This window comes from Cheilinus undulatus, linkage group 9 (assembly GCF_018320785.1).
Source record: "Cheilinus undulatus linkage group 9, ASM1832078v1, whole genome shotgun sequence".
Classification (NCBI taxonomy): domain Eukaryota; kingdom Metazoa; phylum Chordata; class Actinopteri; order Labriformes; family Labridae; genus Cheilinus; species Cheilinus undulatus.
In genome coordinates this window covers 10798816-10818184 of record NC_054873.1, presented here as the reverse complement: position 1 = coordinate 10818184, position 19369 = coordinate 10798816, and the positions used below count along the sequence as shown (strand labels likewise).

The following is a 19369-nucleotide window of genomic DNA, read 5'->3' as shown; positions in this document are numbered from 1 at the left end:
CTTATTGAGCCTTTTCTTCTATGCAAAGAAGCTCTCCAATGTTTTTTTTTTTTTTTTAAACCAATTTTAGCTAAATTGTGGGCTTAATTTTTGGGTTTCATGTGACTGATACAAGATTCTTGACATGTTTCAAGAGGTCAAAAGGCAGATGACATAATGGAGGACATTCTGGTCTAATTTCAATTAAACGTCTTTCTGACTGTGATAGTCCATAAAATAGAAATAAATTAAGTTGATACATGTTGTTTTTTATATTATCTGTCATATTTCCTTTGTTGTATTTTATATTCTTTGTCATTGTTGATTTATGTGCCTTTGGTGACGGACTGTCCCTTACCTTAAAAGCTCTGTCTTAAGAGTTTGAAGGTAAGATACTGACCGTTGATCTACTGTCTTGCACCTTTCTTTTTTGTGCTATTGTTACTGTTCAGTATTTTACAGTGAAAATTAAATATATAATAAATCGAGTTATTTGTTGTCTCTGTGTGGCCCAGTACCAAATGACCCACGCACTGGTACTGGTCCATGGCCTGGTGATTGGAAACTGCTGTCCTAGGGGATGAATCTGCATCTGTCGACTTTTAAGGCTATATAAACATGCTTTAATTCATCGGACAGTTTCACAGGATGTGAACGAGGATTAGGCTTCCAAATGACCATATTTGGAAAACCAAATAAAATCCCTGCTTGTGTACTGGCAAACAAGAAAAGTTGCTCTATCAGTTTATGTGATGGTAAATAAGTGAAGGTAAAATATGAATGTGTATAAAATAAGTGACTCAACAACTCCACATTTCCATAGGCTACAAATGTCGTTTTTATTATTACTTTAAATAATGTCTAAATAAAGGGACTAAAGACATGCTCGTGTGACTTCTTCCATTATCAAAAATATGGTGTGGGGTGAAGTTTGCAGCAGAAATCTATCCAGGGAGGAAAAGAGCGTGCATCACAGAGTGAGACCGATGTGTCGTTTTGGAGTCCCACCATCACCACGGACGGTGTCGCTTTGAAAAGGAAGGGGGTAGGGGGGGCAGTGATTTGAACCAAATGTCACATTCAGAGGAGAAAAGAAGTTAACTTTTATATATAAAAACGGAAAGACCTGGATACATTTCTACTTTTCCACGTTTTACTACAGAAATTAAAAAGAGAAGACAGAAAGGGACACACAAAGGGGAAAAAAACAGCTATTTTTATAATCAACTCCCTTTGGTAAAAACTGTAATAAATGGTCTTGCATTTGTCTTTTTCATATACATACTAACTTTAGCCATTTATCACTAAAGTCCACAGTAAGCTTGGAAAGTATTACTAGCACAACAACACAGATCTGTCATAAAAAGTCTGAGACTATTTACAGTGTATTTACAAAGTGAGCGGCATTAATGTGGACAGTCTTCCCAGATCAATGTGTTTGTTGATGTGTGTTGAAGCTGGTGTATTGGCGGAGGGCAGTTTAAAACGTTGACACTCTCAGGGCGGCGAGGATCATTGTGTTAATAGAACTATATATAATATATATACACAACACATACACTGGAATACATGTCAGTATCTGACATTCACGAGCTATACAATTTTACAGTCTGAGACCAAACAGTGTTGTGAGGCTAATTTTTTGTCTTTTTCTTAATTTTTTTACATAAATGCAACAGTGCTTCAGGATGTTAACCTGACAATACTGTTTGGGGCTCAGGCACAGTTTCTAATAATGCTGCCATGTGTTTCGGAAAAGGAAACGCGTCCCTCTGTCCGTCTAGTGAACGATACATTATTGTGATTTGGCCTTAACGCAGGAATGTCTGAACCAGATCTCTCAGACTCTCTTGTGCCCCCTCCAAAACCTCCAATCTAAAATACAAAACTCACTCAACGACATTTCTTTCTTACTAAATAAGTGCACTTGTCCACCGTATTGTTTTCCATGGATACTGTTGAATAACACTATCAACGAGGAGTACTCTGATCCTGATGGCTTCACACAAATGAATCCGTCAAAAAATCCGAAGCTCAGTTGTGGTAAAGTACAAAAAGCACCACTCTATCTCTCACAGGCTCACTGTTCACACTGTCAAGTAAAGGCTCAAGGGAGGTTTGTTTGAGAACCGGCTCTGAGTGCTGGTATGAGCTCAGATCTGCAACCCGGATCGTGACCATTCCTAAGTTTTGGCACCGAAGGCCCTGTGAAAAAATGGGCCCAGCTAAAAACGCTGGTAAAATCAGTAATCCTGCCGCCCCGGGTGCAACACACACACGGTAGCTAGCTTAATTGTGCTCCCATGTGGGCCTTAAAAACACACGAATAAGCCCTCATCCCTACCTCTACTCCTGACCTGTGTGATTTGAGACAAAACACTCCCAGAAATCAGTCTCTTTCTCCTGTGCATCCTCGGTTACGGCGCCTTGCTGGCTGTGCCGTACTTGACTCTGTATTTGTTGATGTTCATGAAGTGAAGGACCTCCGGTTGCCGGCTCGTGGTACAAGGTAGAAGGCCGTCACGCCCCTCGCCCATCAGCCACTTGTTTGTCTCAGCATTCATGTCGCGAGTGACGTGCTCTTTAACCCAAGCCTCCACCCAGGCCTGGAAGCGCTTGTGCAGCCGCGTGCTCACCCTCTCATGTGACTGAGGAAAAAAGGGAAACTTTTTAGGAATCTGTAGAATACTAATCAACTACATTTATACAAAAATGTTAGAAATATGACTCTGAAGTGACAGGAAATGTGAACATGAAGAGAACAGATGTTGAATACTAAATCTTCAATTGACTGAATCTTAAATTGACTGATATTCTGCATTGGAGCACCCCTCACTGGTGATTTAAAGCAACAACATCCTCCTCTCTACTGAGGTCTACAGATGCCAGAGTTAACATCCATAACAACACTAAAATTCTAACAACCTCAGTATCTGTTTGGATACCACAAGAACAAAATTATGAGTCCTAGGATGGAAGATCTTTAAAATGTAGTAATGTAAATAATTTTTTTTAAATATCATCTTTAAGGAGAAGTAGTCCCTTTAAAAGGCCACGAAAATGGCCTCTGGGGCCTGACCCAGACCCAGGGCCTCCAATTAAATAGTTGGGATCTATGACATTCAGTTTTTTCTGTTCTTTAATGACTTTAAGCTTATGAACAATGCATATTTTTAGGATAACAATGTTTTGATCGTCTTCCAATCCATCATATTTAACATCTTTGTGTCTGTAATTACAATCAACCCTCGACTCTTTAAATATATCTTAACTTTGTCCATGCAGGCATTTTATGAGTACGTGCTGAAGGCTAACAAATTTATTAAAACTGTTTTTCAAATAGAGCCAATTCTGTCCCAACATGGTGACTGATGTTGACTCTAATGACTGGATGATTTATGACAGGGGTGTCAAACTCAAGGTCAAATCTGGCTTGAAGTACAGTTATACACGGCCTGCAAGATCAAATCATATTTTAATTATAACTGGCCCACCAGTATGAGGTCTGCAGATTTCCTCCAGTATAAAAATGAAAACTTAACCTTGATGATATACAACGTCCTTGTTAAATCCTAAAAATTTTAAAAATGAAGAGTAAAAATAATTAGATAACAATTCAGGAATGTGGGAAAAGAAACTCATCTGGGTTTACATTTCATATTTTCAATTTCACATCTCACAGTTATGGCTTAAACTTATTACTTTAACTTTTTATGCCAATTTTGACCTTTTTAAGTCATAATTTTTCATTTTTAATCTCATATTTTGACCTTTACAACTCATGATTTTGAATTCTACCTCACGTTTTGACCTTTTCAACTCCCAACTTTGACAATTTTGACATTTAACACTCAAAAATTACATTTTTATCTCATACTTTAACCTTTCAAACTCAGAATTTTAAATTTTATCTTACTATTTTGACCTTCTAAACATGTGATTTTGACTACTCTGTCATATTTTAATCTGTTATGGTCATGATATCTAATTTTATTTGAAATTATGACATTTAAAACTCATGATTTTGCCTTTGTATCTCATATATTTACCTTTTCAAATTCTGTGTTCTGACTTTTTGAACTAAAGGTTTATTTTCTAATCTCAGATTGTGAGCCTTTTAACTTTTCTTTTTTTTTTTTAATCTCAACATCATTAATCATCAGTCCTAAGTTTTTCTATCCATAATCTATTACTGGTGAAAATGAGTCTGACAGTTTATGGTTACATGTTGATCCAGTTCGGCTCTCAGGATAGAATTAACTTAAGAACTAAATTAAGAATCCGGCCCCTGCTGTGATTTAAGATCTCCTTTTACTTTAACTAGTCTGTAAGTGCTAAACTTAGAGTGAGAGTTTTCATTTTTGAGAGTACATTACAGCTGGGGTAAGCAACTTTTGAGAAAACAGCAAGACACAGCAATATCTAATAAGAAAAAGGGCCCAAAGCAAAACCTCCACATCACACTGATGTGCTCTGGCTTGTTACTGGTGGAGGACAAGTCCATGATAGAGCACTGGGAGGGAAAGGCAGCTTATCCAACAATGCTAACATGTTGACAGAACAAGGTAAGATATTTCAAACTGTGTCCTTTTATGGAGGTATGAGGCCAGAGCTTTACATGCTGTTAACTACGAATACGCACCATGGCCGCCACACATCATTTGATGCATTAGCTGTACACGTCCTCAAAACATAATGCAACGTGGACGTGAAGGAGGCCGGACAAAAAAACAAAACAAAACAACAACAACAAAAAAAATAAATAAATAAATAAAGTCCACAATTATCAACATAGCTGGTGTGTCGTCGTCTCTGCATAGAGACAAACATGCCTGTCTAATGAGCTGGGACAGATACATTTTGTTTCAGAAGTCAACGTTTAAACCTGTAAAAATAACGAAGATCAGTGTTACAGTTCAACAAGTGATGGCAAGCATCTGCAACCTGGTGACTTTCAGTCAAGTGCATCTGTGACTGTGTTTATATTAATTTAATTTTTCATCCAACACATACATGAAAACCAAACAAAGTGACATTTATGAACGCTCCTTCTGTTCTCAACAGCTGTTCTAATAAAAACATTTACAACCAGAGCTGCCTGAAAGTCACCAGCTAACACGGTGGCTTATTAAACCCAAACACTTGTTGTGTTTTGTTTGTATGGGGAGGAAATGTTAAAGAAATGGATTGTAAAAGGTGTGTTCTAAACTCTGGTCAACAGGCTGAGCAGCTCTGATGGTGTTTTTGATGACTATTGTCAGTATAAATTGAGTTCTGATCACAGAATTCACATTATAGTCACTTCCTCAAAGGTTGCCATGTTTGTAGTTTACATCCCACACAACAGGTAGCTGTAACAGCTTGAGCTCTCTCATGTGCCCTGTTGTGGTGTCTTCCAGTAACCAGGGGTAGACATAAATGATTGCATTTACTCAGATTACTTTAATTGGGTAGTTTTTGTGTACTTGTGCTTTTCTGGGTACATTTTGAAATCACCTTTACTTCTATATTTACCAGAGTAACTTCACTTATACTTCAAAACACTACTCTTGTACTTTTTCCACCTCCATTTCTGTACACAGTAGCACATCCCATAACAGCAAGAACTGGAATGTTGATATATCTGGCTTAAACATTTCAGAGTTGATTTTTACTCACAGCATGTAATTTTAATTTTCTAATCTGGGAGTCGGGGTGCGTGTGTGTGTGTGTGGTCGGACTTTCCAATCATGCCCTTGTGTAGTGTTTAGATGTGTTTAGTTGTGCTTGGATGATGGCTGTTGTACTGTGATCACTGCTTGGGTTCTTTTGCTCATATTTCCGGTCGATTGTTGTTGTTTTTCATAGGAGATACATTTGCACCATGGGTGAAGTTGTCTAGTGAGTTAGTTCAGTTGTAACTTCAGGTGTTCTAAAGAATGCATAGTGCATATACTTCATCAGTATGAACTGCTTTACTATTTGGTTGACTCTCTGCTTTGTTCTTGCTAGACCCACTCATTCTACAGATTTTCAAGAGTTACTTCAACTCTGTCATACTGTAAAATATTTCACATTTCACATGTTTAAAAGTTTAACCCTATTATGTGTGGACCAACATAGAAATCTTATAAGTGCTACATTCAACTCTATATGAGTTTAACTAACACTGTCATGTTGCTGTGTATTTCACATTATAAGGGTGTGACTTCAGCTGAACAACCTGGTTGGAGATCTATTCTCTTGTTGTTCTTGCCAATAAGAAAAGTTCTTATTGTAGTGTCAAACTCCTTAGTAGCTACTCAGTACTTACAGGAAACTTTAAATCAAATACTTTTTACTTGAGTGGATTTACAGACCAGTACTATTACTTAAGAAAATTTTTACCCCAGTAACTGTACTTGTACTTGAGTAAAATGCTATATATCCATATGTTGTTCCTCCTGTGCTGCCACAACTCCATGCCATAATGTGAAATCGCAAACCAGGACACCGATATTAGGCATATTTTCTATGTGTAAGACTGAGATTTGTTACAGCGGTACAGTGGAAATGCAATGAATACAGCGCTTGTGTCTTTTTTTGGCATCAGGTTAAATGACTTTTTTATTGTGAAAAACCCAGATGAGCACTTACAGCTTGAATGCAAAGTTGGCTGTTACCAAAATGCTTCAGAATTAATTTCCCTCCTCGTTCAACCCCTTGTCGAACATAAGGTGACAGGATTGATACACAGCCACCTTTAGACAGAGCTGGATCTGCCGTTTTCTTCTTTTATGCTAAACTAAAATAGCAGTTATATACAAGACAGATGGTACACTGGTATCAGTCTTTGAATCCTATCTTTCCTCCTTATCTTTCTCATGTCAGAGTCTTTTAACATAAGTTTTCCTCCAAATGAATACCTGGCAAAAAAACAAAAAAACAAAACAAAACAAAAAAACAATGGCCATCCTGTTTAACCCCAGTGGTTATCAGGTTTTAAATAAGATTAAACACCTATGAATCCTAAGCTCCACTCTAAAATAAGAGAGAAAACTCAAGGATGAAACAAAATCAATGTTTGCCAATCAAAGAGAGGAGGTAATCTATTTGCTGGAGTAACTGGGTGAATCACTTTGGCCCTGTTAAACTCCAGCAGACAGTATTATTAGTGCATACCTGGTGAGCTCGCAGCAGGGCGGTGCGTCGGTACATGTAATCCTCGGACTTAAAGACGTAGACCATCTTGTAAGAGTTGAGTTTGAACATGCACTCCATCTTCTCCTTTTCTAGGGATTTCTTGCCTCCCTCGCAGGCCTCTTTGTCCAGCTGCTCCCGGCCCTTCTGGTACTTTCTGATCCGTCTCAGATTCCTGGTTTTGGAGCATGAAGAAAAACAAGATGAAAGTAACGAATGAGAGTGTGAATGTGTCAGAACCAATCCATTAGAGTTTACTTAATCATGTTTGCCATTTGATATTCAGGGATAATTAAACCCTCAAATGCAGTAAAAACTATGCTGACTCTAGCTTACTTTTAAAAATTCAAGAAAGAATTTGCATTAAAAAAAAAAGCATAAAAAAAACCTCACCTGGGAAGAAAAACAGGCTTTTGAGCGAGGTGTTCCCTCAACTCTGGTGTAGTGGAATCTGGGTTTAAGTAGCGTCCAACATAATCAGACCAACGCTGCACACAAAAAAAACAAGTAAATAAAGTTTAAGACACGAACTGAAAACAGCACTTTTACAGGAGCATTCTGAAAAGGCTGCCAACACATCACAATCAGTATTTCCAAAACTGAAAAAGTTGACCTGTTTAGAAGACTACATTAATGACTACATCTATTTTAATAAAACCGAACAAGCTTACTTGATATGACAGATGTCACTAAAACAATGAAAGAATACTTTGCAATTATGCAAGTGAGCATTAACCTTGCAAAGCAGATGGATATGCCAGTTCCCTTGTTTCTCACTGACGAATCCATCTTGCAAAGCTTCCGTTTGAACCGTCTGGGCCCGGTTAGAAAGTGACAGGACCAATCAGCAACGAGGGGCAGTACTTTCGAGCACAGTGGAGTCTTGACGTAAGTAAGCAGCAACAAGAGGCCGGTGCAATTATGGCGGAAGAGCTTAGTGTGGATACTGCTAAAGCACCAGTTTTATCAGAATTTGACGAAATTTCTTTGTTTAAAGAAGAACAAAGAACAACAGTGAGTTGTTTTCTTTTCAAAAACAACAAAATTAATGTACTGTCATGTCTATAGTCACCATGGTTCGCGTTATTCCTCTGTACCTGTGCATGGCACCTCGGTCACGGCTATGTCACGTTTTATTACTCTGATTGGCCCGTAAAGATGTGACAGAACATTCATCCAATCATACACTGAGTTTTTTCAAAGCCTCTGTCCTTTCCCAAACGCTTAGTGGATGTGTGAAACAAATCCATCTGGCGTGTCAGGTTAAGTGAGCATGTTTTTTATCTGTAAAGCGATATGACCTTGCAAAGACAGATTGATGGTGCAGTAACTTCAATAAATCCCTCTAAAGACGTATGAAGGGAGTGCTTGGTAAAAAATGAGCTTCTCTCTGTCTTTGATAGTTTGCAGCGAGTTACAGATTCAAAGTGTCACTGTGTTTATCCAGACTCCTTTCTTTAAATCTTAACTTTTAAACTGACTTATATTTGTTCTGTTCTCTTACCTCAGCCTCCATGGGCTCATCTGAGTTCTCCTCCTCTGTGTCGAGCAGCTCCACTGTGAGCTGCACCTGCCCTCTGTTCTTCAGAAACATCACCTGGGAAGTGACAGACACATCAAGTAGGAGGTAAAATTATTTCAGTGTGCGGAGATAAAGATAACCGAGGGCTCAGAGGGTAAAAACATGTAGCTGTAAAAGTGAAATCTTATGTTCAAACCAGGAAATTTTGACATGATACTTGGGTCTGGGTTTTCTCTTTGCCACTCCTTCACAAAGCTTTGCCAAGAATACTGATGAACCAGTGACTGGGCCTTCCAGATACAGGTGTCTTGATACTACAATCACTTGAGCCACATTCACTACACTCAGGTGATCACCAGTTATGAAACTACAGGGATAAACTTGATGAATAGGCTAGGTCAATCACTTTAAAGGGGGGTTGATATCCATGCATCACTTATTTTACATTACAGGTTTTTTTTAATCGGCATTACTTTGAAGAAATCTGTTTTCACTTTGACATTACAGAGTTTTTTTGTACATTTTTTGTCAAAAAGGCTCAATTATATTGACTAGGATTGATTTATATATTCAGTAAAAGGCTAAATCATCCATAGCATAGACCAATTTCATCCTCTGAGTTGCATGTGATATGTTGAAGTAGGACAAGTGCTGTTGTTAGTGTGTTAAAAGAATAAAAAAAAACATCTGTTGTAGACTGCAGGATGGACCATTGTTTGCACAGAGCATAAATAAATGTTGACCTGAGTGGTTACTATGGTTGTTTCTTTTTTTCTTTTTCTTGGCAGATTTGCAAACAAACTACCTCAAACCTCCACCTACACCTACTGAATCAGACAGAATACATACGCAAGTGTGCTTGGGCACGGAAAGATGTTACTAATGTGCAAACCGACGAGCTGGGGAGGGGAGAGCAATTGTGTCCAGGCACAAACAAGTCTGTATTGTGAGAATGCTCTACAAATACTTTTAAAAAATCTGAAAACTATAAATCAACTCGTATCAAGTTAAAATCTCACACCATATTAATACGCATGCAAAAAAACGGCAGTAACACATGATACACTATCCATTGTTGTATAGTTGTAGTAATAACATGTTCGTACAAATTCCCTCGGCACACCTAGACTTGCCTCAAGGCATACCAGTCTGCCTCACCACACCACGAGAATGACTGCTTTAGATAATTTTAGACGCTGCAACTCCTGCAGTCTTGTGGGAAGAAATAGTAAGGAATAACACATCTCCTTTTTAAAAGGTGTATAGTAGAGATGCAATAATATTAAAATTTCACATCATGACTACCATGGCCTAAAATATCAGCTTTCAGTATTATCTTAGTTTTTTATTATTTGCTGAAAATGTTAAGAAAGGACTGGTTCACCATTTAAAACAATTGTATGACGTTTTGTTTATCTAAAAAACAAAAAAACAAAACATCAAATTAGCAGCACATATATATACTATATGCTTTATGTTTTAGAAACATCCACATATAAACACTGAAAGTAAGTGCTGAAAAAACACTTTTTCCCTCCTCACAACTGTCAAGTTTCAAGTTTAATCTAAATTTTTCTTTTCTAGATGTTACATTTGAACACATCAGGACATTTTAATAACATACTCCCAAAAGTTTTACTTAGCTGACCATGAATGCATCATAATATAACTGTAGGTCGGCTCACCAAACGGACTAATTAACCTCTTTTCCGCTGATTTCAAAATAGTCTCAATATTGGAAAAATGTTTTTATCTAACAGGACTTGTAACAAAGTTTAGGGTGATTTTCACAGCCTTCCTGGGCAGATGTGCATCAAAAGCCAGTGAGTGCACACTATCCCCACAGTCAGGAATGTTCTGTTTTTACTCTAGCAGACAGTCAAAGGCAGACTACTGCATTTTGGTTTAATTTGATTTGATGAAAATGCTGATGTGCATTGAGTTTATGAACTGATTATCCTGCTGCTAAAGTGCTCTTTAGGTCTACTGGCTTGCGACTCTGCACTGAACTCCAACATGTGGTAAGGGGGTCAGGCTGTAGACGTCAGACATCCAAAACACATGGCAACTTGGACATTCATAAATGCATGCATGTTGCCTACTATATTTTATCTTTATTGAGGTGCATTTTCATTAAAACCAAACTCCATGAGGTGTTTGTACTATATGGTAAACTGATGTTTCAATTTCGTGGATTAATTTCACATTTTTAGAAAGAAACTGTTTTTATAAGTGCCGACCTATTCTGGCCTTCCCAAGTTCCCAAAATACTTTGTGTGGCTCCCGTCTGGCAGAACCATAAGCTGGGAATGTCAGCACTTCTAAACAGGTTTTCTCTATCAGGATTAGTATGTGGATTTCATCCACAAAAATGAAACACTGGTTTACTGCTAAGAACTTTCACCTTATGGAGTTCAGTTTTTAATGAAAAGACACCTCAATTAAAAACAAGATAGCAGGTAAACAATGTGGATGGAGCACAACACCCTGTAAAACTTCCTAGCACCATTGAAAGCAAATTTAAAAAGCTCTAGGATTGCCTCTTTTACTTCATCACTTTGACTTGTTCAGCAGAGCTGGAGATAACAGATTAAAAAAAAATAATACCATTTTTAAAAAAAGTTACAGCTGTCTAAGGGCACATGAGCTTATGGATACCTGCAGCCAGATGCCTCTCAGCATACTCTGACAGCGAGTGGTGGAGGCAAGTAAGCAAAGAACAGAGACAGCGACGTCTCCTCTTCCCTGAGATGTGTCCTTACTTCCCCAATCGAATTGTGGATGTTTTTTCCATTCACCTCGGAAAATGAACTCAAGTAACCTACTCGCTGGACATTATTTGCTGTGATATTATAGTCCAGTCCTAGCAAACAGTGATGATAATTAAAATTTGAATGGCAGGTTTTTAATCACCATTATCATTAAAACCTGAAGCAGTTTCATTGCTAGTGTGTCGGTGCTTTGTGAATTTACCTTAAAGCAGTTCTCGTCTGACATGAGCTGCTCTGCTTTCCTCTGATAGATTGTTTCTGCTGAGCTCCTTGAAGACTGAGTGGACAAGGTTCCACCGCTCGCTCCATTAGAGCTCTCTGAGAGGTAGAGGTCTGTTACCTGGACACAGATCTCATCGCTTACGATGTGCTGGAGCTGAACAGAAAGAGAGAATCACGTCAAAGGGATTAAATCAACAATCAAGAAGCTAAAAGTGGCTGCTAATCAAACAAGTAATGCTGGGACAAACCTGCCGGACGATGCTTTGGATGAGCTTGTCCATGGTGAAGGCGATGTAAGCGTGAATGGTGAACATTTCCCTCAGGGAGTCCTCATACTGAGACGCCTCCATGTTTCCATCTAGCAAATTCTTTACCATCTCTAAGAAGGCTGAGTAGTAATCCTCCACCTCGATGTCCACTGAGAGGAGAAATATTGAAAAAATGGAAATGGATAAGTGGGTCAGCACATGACAGGAAGACTGGCAGAATTTCAAATTATTCTCAGCCAGCCTTGTCTAATTTTGTCCAAGTCTGAGCATTTCCCTGATTCAATATTCACTTACTCTTGTAATGTCATCAAATTTTAGCTTACTTATATTTCCCCTATTGTCCATTGTTTGTTAAGCCCAGCAACATTATTAAATTCTTTTCAGATTTTCTCACGAAAAAGAGGAATGTCAATTATGTGTTAGAGAGCAGGAATGTGCCCACAACATTTAGATTTATTCTCTGAACTCAGGGGGAAAAGAAAACAGAGCAGAGCAGAATTCATGTATGAAAGCCACTCACTGGGCTCCTTCAGTCTGAGCTGGATGGCCGGGTTGTCATTCTTCTCCTTCTTCAGTCCCAGGACTTCCCTCTCCCAGTCTCGTTCTCTGACCTCGTCCTCAATCTGCCGCTCCGCCTGCCCATACAGCCGCAGCAGCCTTGAGCACAGCGTCTGGTGCAGCCGCAGGAAGATGTACCAGTTGTTGTTGACGTAGAAAAGGTTATAGGCATCGTCACAGCCACGTAGCTTCTGCGCTGCTGTGTTGCTGAAGAGAAGCTTGGACTTTGAGGGGCTTCCGCTGCCAGGGACGCCGTTGTGCTTTTTGGAAGCGCCTTCCTCCAGGTCCATGTCCTCCTCTTCCTCTTCTTCCTCCACGTCAGAGAGCTCGCCTCGCTGGGAGAAGAGCATGTCCGGGATGAAGTGGTAAATAATCTGCTTGATCTTGTATTTGTCCTCCTTCTGGATGCTGGTCTGCCGTTTGACGTGGTGGATGATGAGAGCGGCGGCGTCCTCCAGGATCTGGCTGTCCTCGTAAGCTAGTGTCAGGTGTGGGCCTGTGGGTGGAGTGGCGTTCTCCTCAGATGCCTGCTCCTGACGCTGCAGGGCAAAAGTGATTTTATATTAGCTTTATGGATGACAAGATGACACTTTTGACATGCTGTGAGGCAGGTTTTTATGAAGTTTGATGCAAATAAACTTGACATCAGGGGCAAGTGTCAGCCTATTTTGAGTAGCAGGAGAAAGAAGCTGCAGGTTCATAAAGCTCTGCAAAAAAACTCAGCCCTATTTTCCCAAACTACATGACTTTTTTGGTCAGAATGATAACCTATGATTGCCTTGAAAGATATGCTTGCTTTTAATGCTTGGCTTGGGTGTTGCTTTTGAACCTTCCATGACATTATAACAAAGTGTTAACTTACCTCATCATAAATGCTTTCGATTTCATTCAGCAGGGATTTTGATCGAAGCACTTTGGTGTCATTCTGCTTGAAGTTGATGCCTTGATGGTCCAGAGACTTGAGGTAATACTTCTCGTTCTGCTCCCTCCAGATCTTGTTGAAGCCTCGCTGGGCTTCCCGCCACTCCTCCTCCTTTGTCTTTAACCTGGAATGGAAAAAAAAAGGCAAAGTCAAGGAGTGTACACATAAGAATGTGTTAAACATTCATCACTGACAAAAATCAAACTGAAAATACAGCAAGGAAGAATTTCAGTTACTTTGCATCATCACAGAAGGACAGAAAATCTGCTGCAATATGATGAATTTAAGGCATGAGTATGAAAGTTAAATGCTGTTGATGCAAGGTCTTATTTTAATGCTTTGTGCTTCCGCTGCAATGAAAATGCAGTCTTCAAAATTGTAGTTTGGCTGTTTGGCTGAAGCTGTTGTCCCATATCTCACCTCTTTAACACGATTGGGACGGACACAGCAGGGTTTTTCTTCAGGCCATCGATGATGTCAGGTGCTTTGTCTCCGTATATCCTTTGGATGGCTTTGCGGTGTATGACCTCGGAGGAGCCGCCCAGCGTGTTGTCCAATCTGAACTTGGCCTGCTCCTCTGCTGACATGCGGGACAACTTCCGCTGTACAGTCTCCAGGACTCTGATGGTGGCCAGGTTTGTCTCCAATACAACATCCAGCTGCAGAAAGACAACACAGCGGTTTGAGTACCTGTCTGTGTGTTGCTTCCCATTTATTTCTAATGAAATGGCTCATGATGGGAAAGGAATATGCCAAATACACCGGAATTCAAATGGTTCAGCTCAGTGTTCATTTTGTTGACTAAAACTATCACAAAAATATTAGTTGACTACCTTTTTTCCATGAGCAGGACAAAGATAAGACTAGCTAAAAACAGATCTTTAATTTTAAGTTCGTTTTTTTCGTCTCAAAGCCTAAAACAAGACAAAATTGTTAGTGCTAGACATTCAAAATATCTGATAATTCTCCACTGTGCATATAATTGGTAAAAACATAAGGAGAGATTAGGAAGAGGGCAACAATCTGAGGTCCTGGGTGCTGCAGAACAGGTTTTCATTAAGGATATCTCTGTACTTTGCTCCATTCTGGTGTCCTTCAATACTGACTAGTCCCTCAGCCCCTGCTGCTGAAAAACACCCCCACAGCATGATGCTGCCGCCACTATGCTTTAGTGTTTGGATGGTACTGGGCAGGTGATGAGTATTGTCTGGTTTCCTCCAGACATAACATTTAGAATTGAGGCCAAACAGTTCAATTTTGGTTTCATCAGATGACAGAATATTGTTTCTTTCAGTCTGAGAGTCCTTCATGGTTTTTCTTATTGGCAAACTCCAAGTGGGCTTTTGTGTGTTTTGCACTGAGGAAAAGCTTCCATCTAGCCAGTCTGCAATAAAGTCCAGATCAGCAGAGGGCTGAAGTGATGGTTGTCCATCTGGAACTTTGTCCTATCTCCGCTAAGACCCTTCTCCTCTGATTGCTCAGTTTGGCCTGGAAACCAGCCCTAAGAAGAGTCCTTGTTGGTGGAAGCTTCTTCCATTTGAGAATTATGGGGGCCACTGTTCTCTTGGGAACCCTCAGTGCAGAAGAAATCTTTTTTAACCTACCCCTGACCTGTACCTTGCAAAATCCTGTCTCTGAGCTGCAGGCAGTTCCTTTCACCTAATGGATTGGCTTTTGCTCTGATATGCATGGTCAGCTGTGAGGCCTTCTATAGAGAGGTGTGTGCCTTTCTAAATCATGTCCAAACAATTTATTTAAACACCAATGCAAAATTTACCTGTTCAGTTTCTGTATCCTTTAGCCTGCTTTGTATTTTTCTTTTTTTTCCTCTCCTTTTTGTACCTCTTCAAAGTGACAGCTTATCATGTTTCTTTGTAAATAATTATAAATAATGTTACTTAAAATTAAGAGAAAGAGAAAAAGATCATTGGAAGCGCCAAATAAGATCAAAGCTGTAAAAAAAAGAATCACAAGGTCTGCATTTCCTGCTGCCTGCTGTCTGTAAATATGGGCTGAAATGCACACATGTTTGATGATAGTCTTGCAATAATGTCTTGAGATTACTTTTCCCAAATAAAAAAGATGATTGTTTTTATCTAGTCTTGTTGTACACCACTGATAACTGATGAAAAAGAAATTAAAATTCTTCATCCTTGCAGATAAAAATGTACAAGTGATTCAATCAAAAGGTATTAAGTGTTAAATATTTCTGCTCACCTCAAAGCGTTCATCCTCACACCTGTAGATATGCTCCTCATACTGAGTCTTCTTTGAGCTGACAAACGTAGAGTCCTCAGACCAGGAAGGGAAGGAGACCCAGGTGTCATTTAAGACCTGGACAACATAGAAACAAACACAACAAACAAACCTTAATGTGAAGCCGAAGGAAAATGCTAACAAATGTAGACACTTTCACAACACGAAATGACACATCGTCTCAATGCATTTATGTTCTTTTCTTGCACAACTATTACACATCTACACACCTCCACGTTGCACTTTTGCATATTTCCATTCAGCAGAAACTACTACTTCTGTATGAGCTTACTATTGGTTTTTAATGTTGATGTTGTTGTTTATATTGAATTGGTTTCTTGGTCTGACTTTACTTTTGATGATGTTGTATTTGGTGTCGGCAGTAGCTTAGTTTAAAAGGATTTTGGTTGGAAACCAGCAGGTTGCAATTCAAGCCCCAGATGCTGCACCCTTTAAAAAAATTAACTTCAAGACTTTTTGAGACCTTTTTTAGACCTCATACAATTTTTACACTGTGGAATAGTGGTAGCTTTGGGATTTCATGTGTGACAAAATGACTTCTTCCAAAGTTTAAAAGCTTTCTTGCATGTCTTGCAGGTGACCACAATATCACCATGTATCCCTGAAAACTATTCTCTGTACATTCCTGATTTCATTGAACATATATTTCACTGTCTTCTTCTCTCTTCCTTTTGAGTAGAAGCAAAATGATGCCATAAAAACCATGAATTGTCACCTGACCAAGTAAACTTGTGAAAAAGTGTAATATGATGCCCATTAGTTTTAATTCAAACATTCAGACATGTCCCAGTTAAAGTCCCATTGAAAACTTAAGACCTGTTTGTAGTAAAAAATAAGACTATTTAAGACATTGTATGAAATGTATGACCTGTAGCTGGACAGGTATCAGATCTGTTCTTGAGTACTGGACTTAAACCCCCAAACCATTTTCATGCCCTTTTGATGGGTACCACTGCCTCACATTGAAGCTCTACGGTGTTTTATGCCCTTAATTTCACCCTCCAACGCCTTTCCAATCAGGTGAAGTCATGAGCTTAACCTCTCATCCAATCCCCTGTCACCATTGTGTCAAGCAAGCAAGCAAGCAAGCTGCTACCCCAGACAACTATGCTAGCTTGCTTGCTAGCTTCTATATTAGGCAAAAGTTTGTTAATTTTAACTACCTTTAGTCAAATCTGAATAATGTTTATTGTGATTAAAATAAACTGGCAAACAAAATCAACCCAGTTGAATCTCCTTAGCAAATCAAGTGAAGCTTATTTATTTGGTAGGCTTCTGGACGACTTCCAATTAGTAACTTATCATATTAAGCCTAGCTGACTTCAAGGCAGCTAAAGACATGGTGGGGACATGTTTATATCTTCCAGGTTGCTTATACAAGCTACCTGCCAGGCAGGCCGTTGGTTGTGGATGACTCTAAGGCAGCTCCGCATAGTCAGCACTTGCCTTCCAGGGGGCTTATGTGTACTAGCTATCTGCCAGACAGCCCGTTGGCAATGGATTGTGGCATTATAATAATAAAATATGATATTATCTATGTTTGTTGATATCGTAGAATGTCTTTTCCAGGTCTTACCTCTTTACAAAGGGGGGTCCTGCCAGTACACTTGGGCTGTTGGTAACTTTTGGGCAGAGCTCTGTAACTGGAGCCTAGTCTCTTACAGGAAGCATAATCGATCTCCATGGCGATGCCCTCAGTGGCCCGCTCCTTAGGGTATGTTTCGATGTGTGACATTTCCCGATATCCCAAGAAGTTTTTAAACCAGTTGAACAGCTCAGGGAATTTCCTGTAGGACATCATGAAGAAAATAATTTTACATAAATGCACAGTGTAAAAAATAAAACAAAATGAATGAAATTTTATAAGTGAAAGAAAAGAGTTCTCACCCTAAAAAGGGCAGTACCAGCTGCACCAGTTCAGCCCTTGAGATCACCTCCTGGTTAAAGATGACCAGACACCGCAGGAAGTTGTCGTAGGCCTCTGCACTTCGCAAGGCTTTACGAACCTGTGGAGAGAAATTAACAGATTACAATGTGTTACAGAGCCAAGTGAGGGCAAATTATAATGAATGCAGGACTTATTCAAATCTCAGTCAAGCTAAAAAGTTTAAGCTTCACCTTAACAGTATTTGTAGTTTAAATTTTGGACTATTTAATATATTCATAATAACAATAATAATAAATATATATAATATTATAATGACAATATATAATATAATAATATAATATTATTATTAATTGCTAATTATAAACAGAGTTTAACTGTCTGAGGGTGAGCATAATTCTTAAAAATACCTAATCAAAACAAAATTTTGCTCTGCGTTACTCTGTGATCTCTTTGCTTCCTTCACATGCTGCTTTGTATCTGCTTACTTGATGACTGTAGGGTTTTCATGTAAACAAAAGGTTGAAAAACTAAAACTCACCTTCTCAAAGAACAAAGATTCTGTTCCAACTCCATGCTTGCTGGCCTCTGCCACTGAGGAATCTTTTAAATTCAGTAATTTGGGCTTCTTCTACACAGAAAGGCATGGGACAGGGACGAGAAAATATAGGTGCAATAACATCAGTGACATGAAAAAGAAAACTTAAAGCAGAAATGTAGTAGCAAATACACGTTTGTACCTTGACGGGGGGTGTGGCCCCTGGTGTCGGATGTCGACGGATCTGACAGCCATTTTGATTCGGCCTCTGCTTGTTGTTTAGCTGCAGCTTTTTGGCGGTTCCACCGTGATCATTTCGCACAGACTCTGCCTTCTCAGCTGTGGTCTTACTTAACAGCTGAGACAAAAGCACAACAGTGACTTAGACAAGGGAGCACAACTACATCCTCTACTTTTCTGAAGTCAAGAGCAACAGAGGAATTTGATATCATGATCGTGCTCACCACTGAGCTGTTGGCGTCTGGGAGAAACTGGCCAAACTCTGACAGCAGGTCCTCCTGGTTCTTGAAGAGTCTTGCCACCTGAGCGTAGACCTCCTGCTCGGTCAGAGCTGGTGTGTAGTTGCCACCAGCCTCCTTAGCATTACGCTGCTCCTTCTGTGGGGGTAAACGCAAGATTACATGTAAGTAAGTCCATTCAATATAATTTTTAAAATACTTTCCAGCTGGTCTTTATTCTGTCATTCAGAATCCAGTAGGATAAAATCGGCAACAGATTTGAAAACCCTTTCCAATCTCCTTTTCTGCTGTTTTTTCTTAAAAATGAAAACTTGAAACCTGACTAATGTAAGCTACATTTTAGACTTACCACATGGACAGGTTTCTACACACTTTTATTATTCAAATTCAAGACCTTTAAAAACCTGAGCTGAGAAAAATTAACCACTTTTTGTGTGGCAAATGGTCAAGCGGACTAGACCAGTAATTGATATGATACATTTTTGGGTCATAGAAACCCAAATTTGATGATTTCTGGCACATTTAATTCCTCTTTTCTATCAATACAACATATAGTGATTTTAATAATGACAAATGCTACAGGCATAAGGCAAATAAATATTGAACAATGTAGCTAGGAATGAAAATTGGATTAAAACACATCTTAGTCAAAGTTTCTTCTAAAATGTAAGACCTCTCACAAGTAAAAGTAAGACTTTTTATGGCGTTCAATTAAAAAAATCCTATTTTAAAACCTTTAAAGACTTTTCAAGGATCAGTAGGAACGTTGTATGGAGCGTTTTGAAATAT

General features: G+C 39.1%; 1 protein-coding gene across 3 annotated transcripts in view; it reads right to left on the bottom strand.

Annotated features, from left to right (window-relative positions):
- Nucleotides 1-804: 804 nt before the first annotated feature.
- sin3aa (SIN3 transcription regulator family member Aa) overlaps nt 805-19369 on the bottom strand; it is a 32043-nt gene continuing 13478 nt past the window's right edge. For 2 of the 3 annotated variants that reach the window (XM_041795471.1, XM_041795470.1), the window contains exons 7-21: nt 18566-18718; nt 18304-18459; nt 18105-18194; nt 17566-17684; nt 17255-17465; nt 15619-15735; nt 13822-14060; nt 13342-13525; nt 12442-13018; nt 11901-12070; nt 11633-11806; nt 8642-8734; nt 7531-7625; nt 7120-7312; nt 805-2627 (exon numbers count right to left, since the gene is read on the bottom strand). In XM_041795471.1, coding sequence (XP_041651405.1) covers nt 2397-2627; nt 7120-7312; nt 7531-7625; nt 8642-8734; nt 11633-11806; nt 11901-12070; nt 12442-13018; nt 13342-13525; nt 13822-14060; nt 15619-15735; nt 17255-17465; nt 17566-17684; nt 18105-18194; nt 18304-18459; nt 18566-18718 — 2802 coding nt within the window. In that variant the 3' untranslated portion in view covers nt 805-2396. The remainder of the gene's footprint in view (nt 2628-7119; nt 7313-7530; nt 7626-8641; nt 8735-11632; nt 11807-11900; nt 12071-12441; nt 13019-13341; nt 13526-13821; nt 14061-15618; nt 15736-17254; nt 17466-17565; nt 17685-18104; nt 18195-18303; nt 18460-18565; nt 18719-19369) is intronic. The other variant, XM_041795472.1, reaches the window with a different exon arrangement.